This window comes from Epinephelus moara, chromosome 2 (assembly GCF_006386435.1).
Source record: "Epinephelus moara isolate mb chromosome 2, YSFRI_EMoa_1.0, whole genome shotgun sequence".
Classification (NCBI taxonomy): Eukaryota; Metazoa; Chordata; class Actinopteri; order Perciformes; family Serranidae; genus Epinephelus; species Epinephelus moara.
Genome location: NC_065507.1, coordinates 23,191,456 through 23,198,625, shown reverse-complemented (window position 1 = coordinate 23,198,625; position 7,170 = coordinate 23,191,456). Strand labels below are relative to the sequence as shown.

The window sequence follows — 7,170 nt, the reverse complement described above, 5'->3', positions numbered from 1 at the left end:
ATTTATTTATTTATTATTATTTTATCTCATACTTGTTTTATCTTATCATATTGCCTTTTAGTCTTTTAGTTTTTAGCTCCAGTGTTTCCTCATGGGGGGCCTCCACGCTGAGAGGTGTGCCCGGTCTGCCCACGGGGACGTCGTCCTGGAGATCACTCAGGTCCGGAGGACTGGGGGGCTCTGCACCATGTGTGGAGTCCATCCCAGTCTATCTGCGTTGGGGTGGTCTCTGTGGCGGCGCTCCCTGTGGCCGTAGGCTGTGACACCTCTCAGTGTGGATGAGCTCCCCATAGGTGGTTCTTTCCTCACCTGGTTCCTCAGTGCCCTGCCATGTTATTGACTATATTGACCGTGTGTGTGTGTGTATGTGTATGTATGTGTGTGTGTGTGTGTGTGTTTATATGTGGGGGTGGGAGGGGCGGGTTTTCAATATGTATGTAATATTTTTGTTGTATGTTTTTATTATGTGAAGCACTTTGTGCTGCATTTTTAATGCATGAAAAGTGCTATACAATAAAGTTTGATTTGATTTGATTTACAATGAATAAGAATAGCAACATTATTCAACATTTTTTATATATCAACATCATAATAAATCTCCAGCTGTTTGGAGCCCAGGTGTGTTGCTCAGAACCCAAGCTAGCGCGGTGTTGAGTGTGATGATGCTTGTATGAGTCGTTCACCTGAAAGCTGCAAGCACCAATACCACAGGCCAAGCAGTCGGCCTGTTCCAAACAGGTGTATTTTGAACAAGCACTTGTTTTATTCAATAGTGTGGTCTCTAATCTACCATCATTACCACTGCCATCATAATTGATTACTGTTATACCTGGTCTGACTGCATCCTCACAGCTCTGCACACTGCAGTACTCCCAGCGGCTGTTAGGGTCAGTAGTGTAACACCAGGGTTTCTTCTCATTGTCAGGGTTACGACAGTAGTTGTTAACCAGGCCTCTGACAAACAACAGACAGTAATAATGATAAACACAGGCAAACTAAACAATAAAGGCAACATGCCATAGGTCCCTCTTTTAGAAACATACAAAATTTTCCAGTTACAGTAGCTCTTACTTGTCAGGATAGTTGTCTGGTGTGCGGCTATGTTGGTGTGGTGTCTGAGCCGACCAGTTCTGGCATGTTTTGCCAGATTCAGTTACAGAAGTGGTGCCTTGGTATGCTTCACCTTCACCAGTGAAACAGGTCTGATCTGGGATGATGGAGGGAGGCGTGGATGCTGAGCACAGAAGACGAGAGAGATTGGTTTGTAAGCTGTAGATAGAGCACCTCACCACTACCACTCTGCTGTATTGGTCTTTTGTCGAAAAAATACGTCGTTATTTATATATTTATATGCAAAGATAATAGTAAACACAGAAAATAAAAAAAGATGGCTCAGTGACGTGCAATGTCATATTTGGTGCGATTTGGACATGGACAACAATAATAAACTTTGAATAAAGACGTGATCAGGCTCGGTGGCTCTGTGCAGGAGTGGGGGCGGGGCTTCAGGATTCTGCGGACTGAGTTGAATTTAAGTGTGTTTCACTGGTATTCTGACCTGGAGTTGCAGCTTACAAAATTCATGCTCTACTTTCTATCAGAGGCAGTGTGGACTGAGTTGAGCATGTGTTTACCTACATCCATTGTTTACTTTTGCTGGTATTCATGTTACCGCTGACAAAATACCCCCCCCAAATAAAATCCATGCTCTACTTTATACATGTGGTGGTTATGTGCAAGCAAGTGACTAAATAACCTTGTTTGAATCCGAAAAGTGTATTTCACCTGTGTTTCTGACTGTGATTAATTGTGACTTGGGTGTGTTTTACAAGGGTGGATATAAGTGACAAATGCCATCTTGCTTTACTTTTCACTCTATCTCTGACCTGTCATGTTATTTATGTGATGTAACAACTGTTCAAGTTGAGGCTTTTAAATTCTGGATTTTTCAATGACTAATATTACATGATATTTTATTGTTATATTTTGTGAGTAACGTCTGAATATGCAACAACCAATACAATACCACAGGCCAAGCAGTTGGCCTCTTTCAAACAGGTGTGTTGTGACTGAGCACTGCCCTCATCTTTATTCATGAGTGTGATCTCTTAATTTACCATCATCACCACTGTCATTAATGTTATTGTAAACTGGTGAGAAATCATCACCACTGATTACTGTTATACCTGATTCGACTGCATCGTCACAGCTCTGCACATTGCAGTACTCCCAGCGGCTTTCAGAGTCAGTCGTGTAACACCAGGGCATCCTCTCATCGTCAGGGTTACGACAGTAGTTGTTAACCAGGCCTCTGACAACCAACAGACATTAGTAACAATAAACACAGGCAAAACAAACAATAAAGGCAACATGCCATAGGTCCCTCTTTTATGAAAAACAAAATTTCTCAGTTACAGTAGCTCTTACTTTCCGGGATAGTTGTCTGGTGTGCGGCTATGTTGGTGTGGCGTCTGAGCCGACCAGCTCTGGCATGTTTTGCCAGATCCACTTACAGCAATTGTGCCTCTGTATGCTTCACCTTTACCGGTGAAACAGGTCAGATCTTGGATGAGGGTGGGAGGCGTGGATGCTGAGCACAGAAGATGAGATGGATTGGTTATAGAACTCAAAGAAAATACAACTTAATTTCTTCCATCTAACGTTGAAATCATATATTGCATTCAAACAGATAGCGTACTCTAGCGCCTCACTGTTTCTAACGCACATTGCAACAAGGGTAGCCGCTGTGTACCAAAAAGCTATGATAACATTGATGAAACCATGTCATCCGATACTTCATGGAGTATTCATTCAGGCTCCTACACAGACACACACGAGTTGACAAACCCCCTCCTCACCATGCTGGCTGTGTTTACAATGTAGGACTGTTGGGGCGGGTGTAAATCAAAATAAACCAATGACGTCTTGTCTTTTGACAACTGACAAGTGGCTCAACCTCACACACCTCATCCCCCTCCTCACATCACTGCACCGCTGTCAGTGGCACAGGCCTGTGATTGCATTGGCCTGGCCTGCCTTTTGGGGAAAAAATGACAGACAGGCCAGCAGGCCAAACACAGCTTTTAAAACTTTTCTCCTTCAGCAGCTCTTTCCACCTGGGAAAGGCTACTCCGATGTTGACCCTCGTTTTTTGAATTCGCTGGTCACGTTGCCTTTTTGATTCCCTCTTGCTCTTTCTTAGCGACGAGGATTCCGTCTCCCGTGATGCTGCATATGCATGATCCTGCATTATGCTCAAAGAGTGGGACTTTGTTATGGTGCAGTAGTGCAGGGGTAGTAGCAAAGCACCTCTTGCTCCTTCGGCTTCTCAGTCAAGCAGCGTTGGCCTGGCTCTTAACGAAAATGCTGAAGGCGGGGATATTCACCGGTAGTGCTATATGTCCCTTGCTGGTGGATGTATTTTCAAGATGGCGAACATTATGGAACACCCCAGACGACTTACCTGCCCAATGTACAAACAAATCCGAAATTCTCCTTTTACGAGAATAAGTCAGCTTATTGGTGGAGGTAATAATACACCTATGATGATATATTTATGAATGCAGACATTGATTTTTGTCAATAAACAACTGAAAATGCTACACAATGTCCCTTTAAGTAGTGGTGGTTTAAATAATGTCAAATTACAAACTGACTGTGAAAATAGTAGTAAATAGCTGCTGTAACAGCCATTCATATACAGAATATACATATAAACACACACACACACACACACACACACACACACACACACACACACATATACACACCAAGCTTGTATAGTCCTAAGTTAGTTAGAATTTCTGTGTCTTGTTTTGCTTTGCTTCCATACCTGCTGTCTGTTAGTTGTTGCACAAGAGTGAATGAATAGTCAACCTATGCTATGTCAAGAACTCTGACATCCTTCAGGCTTTACTATTAATTTTGGTTATGGTTATTAATTTAATTATTAATCAAAATTCCAAATTAATAGTTTAGTGAACTTTATGAGACTGATATGTGTAACTGGCTATCATGTTTCCCTTTTTCCCTTTTTTCATGTTTTTGCCCCACGAGGCGATTTAATATAAATTAAGTCACATTATTGAACATAATTGATAATTATTAATAATAATTATTAATTTTTTTAGATACAATTTGATACTTTAGTTGGAGATCTATTACGTGGTCAGGCCCATGTTAAGGCTTAAGTTACAACAAATAGTGCCATGTAAACATAGCACTGGTGCCTAGATCACAACATTTTGGGTGTCCCCGTGTGACACATAGATTCCAAACAAAAAGTGTCTCTGTGTGACGCCCAGTATTGTTCCCAAAATTTTTGGTGTATGCAGCAACCAATACAATACCACAGACCAAGCAGTTGACCCGCTACGAACAGTTGTGTTTTGATTGAGCACTGCACTCGTCTTTATTTATGAGTGTGATCTTTTAATTTACCATCATCTCCACTGTCATTAATGTTACTGTAAACTGGTGAGAAATCATCATCATTGAGTACTGTTATACCTGGTCCGACTGCATCCTCACAGCTCTGCACACTGCAGTACTCCCAGCGGCTTTCAGAGTCAGTAGTGTAACACCAGGGTCTCCTCTCATTGTCTGGGTTACGACAGTAGTTGTTAACCAGGCCTCTGACAAACAACAGACAGTAATGATGATAAACACAGGCAAACCAAACAATAAAGGCAACATGCCATAGGTCCCTCTTTTATCAAGAACAACATTTTTCAGTTACAGTAGCTCTTACTTTCCGGGATATTTGTCCGGCGTGCGGCTATGTTGGTGTGGCGTCTGAGCCGACCAGCTCTGGCATGTTTTGCCAGATTCAGTTACAGCAGTGGTGCCTCGGTATGCTTCACCTTTACCGGTGACACAGGTCTGATCTGGGATGACGGTGGGAGGTTCGGATGCTGAGCACAGAAGATGAGATGGACTGGTTATAGAACTCAAAGAAAATACAAGTTAAGTAGTGGTGCTTTAAATAATGTCAAATTACAAAATGAAACTGACTGTGAGAATAATAATTACTAAATAGCTGCTGTAACCATTTTTATGCATGTAAATACACACACACAAACACACACACACACACACACACACACACGCACACACAGAATAATTATTGAATGTATCAGTGAGTAGGTGTGTTGTGTTAAATATCTGTAAGCTGCAGATACAGCACCTCTGTGTTATAACTGAAATGATGTACATTTTGATGGTCCTGCAACACGAAGTGGTTAAACATCACAAGGCACTTAACTCACACCTTTATTCAAAATGTGCATGTACATATTTTCTATAGTTCTTATTGCTTGTAAATGCCTTTAGTGGTTACATTTCCTCATAATTCTGCACCTGTGCAGCCAAGACACATTTTTGCATTTTTACTCTCAAGTGAAAAAAAAAAACATCCTCCGATCCGGATTATGTCAAACCACAAATGGGTGCATAAATACATCTACATACGTAAACATAACATTGACTCTCTTTGATATTCATACAATGACCCAATGAAACTGAATGAAATGTCTATTTGATCTAATTTGTTTATATCTTAAGTCAGAGAATGGATTTTTGAAAGGATGAGTTTAACCTAATCTTGTTAGAATACTAGACTGTCAGACATTTAACTTGATTTCTGAGAGGTGATTCAAGCAGTCAGGTTTTATGAGAAGTTCAATTCTAAAATTGGCTTTTAGCTAAAAGATTTTTAGTCTCTCTGCTTCTCATCGTTTTGGGGCTGCTGTGTAAACTAAGTGTGAACACATCAAAGTCAACAAAATCTGTTATAAATGCATTTTGACTCATCTCATAATACATCCTGACTTGATTAATTGATGAAAATAGTATTGAAAAGGCATATTTAATCAACATGGACAAGGTTGTCCTGATGTGGTGCTCTCAGTGAAGCAAAGTAATGTCTATTTTACTTTTATTTATAATTTAGGGCACTTAAATTATTGTAAACTACTCATAATTATCATTCAAAGGTACCATTATATCTTACCAGTGCAGGTTAGGGCTACCAGGAGCAAAGCTAGTTTGCACAGGTCCATGATGAGGCAGCTCACAATCGACAAAGTCACCGAGGTACCTCCTGGGATGTGACTGCCCTCCTTTAGCATCTCAGGAAAATAAATAGGACAATTTCAATCTATCTTTAGTCAATCATTGGCCAAACAAGAATAGCAAACAAACATCAGGCTTCTTTCAATCACGTGACCTCCAGTAAAATGCTGAGTACCTTTTCTGTTGTTTTTTTTATTTATTTTTTATTATATCTCATTTATATATGAGGCACATTGTGTTGCTGTTTATTGTGTATGAAATGCACTAAATAAATAAAGATTACTTTACTTTACTTTACTCCTTATCAATATGCCAATTCTTTCTCTTTACCACTTCAGTGGAATTCTCATCCATCCTGAGCATGTTGGTATGGTGTGTCCTGTGTGACATTAAAACTGTAATAATAGTATAAGTAAATGGTTTAATGTTCTTTAATGGTAATACATGTGTGTGTTTGTCATAGTAATATATTATAATACAGACTTGATTGTCATTTGACTGATGGATACAATGTGATCTAGATTACATCTAATCAATGTGTAAAATGAAGTTAATCTTCAACTAAAAGGGACCAGTGCACTCTACTGCAAACAAGCAATATTACAAAACATCATACTTTAGACTCTTGAGTGGGTGTTAGGTTACAGTAACAACTGTTCAATGCTTGGAAATTGCGCCACTGTCTTTCTTTAAAAAAATCTTTAGGGCTAACACGTTCAAATTCTTGACTAAGTTAATGATGAGAGGCTTCTGTGAATATATGTCCTGAAGGAGGCTCTCAGTTGATTTTCCTACATAATGAGCACTTCTTATTCTTAACACTTGAAGTATGATAATAGTTATTTTATTTCTTCATTTTTTATATTTGAATACAGGACATTGATCCAGGCTGGTATGTCTATGGGTTCGCTGCTTCGTCCTTGTAGTAATTGGTGAATAGGCAAAAAACAAACAATTGATGATGATTTTAAATCAGAGAGAACTGAATTCTGTCTGCTTCTGCCGTTGCTCCCAGCTGAGGCTTTTGCCAGCTGCTGCTTCCACAACAACTTTTTCGATCTTTCAGTGCCAGCTACAGGTGAATTTGTATCAAATGCT

At 39.9% G+C, this 7,170-nt stretch overlaps 1 protein-coding gene and 2 long non-coding RNA genes across 51 annotated transcripts in view; 2 read left to right on the top strand and 1 right to left on the bottom strand.

The window, feature by feature from the left end:
- Positions 1-7,170, bottom strand: part of LOC126398131 (plasminogen-like) — a 192,159-nt gene that overhangs the window by 19,988 nt on the left and 165,001 nt on the right. For 39 of the 49 annotated variants that reach the window (XM_050057357.1, XM_050057363.1, XM_050057461.1 and 36 more), the window contains 6 exons: positions 4,751-4,913; positions 4,510-4,634; positions 2,428-2,590; positions 2,187-2,311; positions 1,072-1,234; positions 830-954 (listed from right to left, as the gene is read on the bottom strand). In XM_050057357.1, the coding sequence (XP_049913314.1) occupies positions 830-954; positions 1,072-1,234; positions 2,187-2,311; positions 2,428-2,590; positions 4,510-4,634; positions 4,751-4,913 (864 nt within the window). Of the gene's footprint in view, positions 1-829; positions 955-1,071; positions 1,235-2,186; positions 2,312-2,427; positions 2,591-4,509; positions 4,635-4,750; positions 4,914-6,010; positions 6,143-7,170 lie in introns of those variants that run through there. The other 10 variants (XM_050057365.1, XM_050057574.1, XM_050057555.1 and 7 more) reach the window with 8 other exon arrangements.
- On the top strand, positions 914-2,508 carry LOC126398506 (uncharacterized). The gene is made up of 2 exons (XR_007570781.1): positions 914-1,022; positions 2,380-2,508. It is a non-coding gene; the product is annotated as an uncharacterized LOC126398506 (long non-coding RNA).
- LOC126398499 (uncharacterized) overlaps positions 6,796-7,170 on the top strand; it is a 49,134-nt gene continuing 48,759 nt past the window's right edge. Inside the window, exon 1 of the long non-coding RNA XR_007570780.1 lies at positions 6,796-7,150. This is a non-coding gene — a long non-coding RNA (uncharacterized LOC126398499). The remainder of the gene's footprint in view (positions 7,151-7,170) is intronic.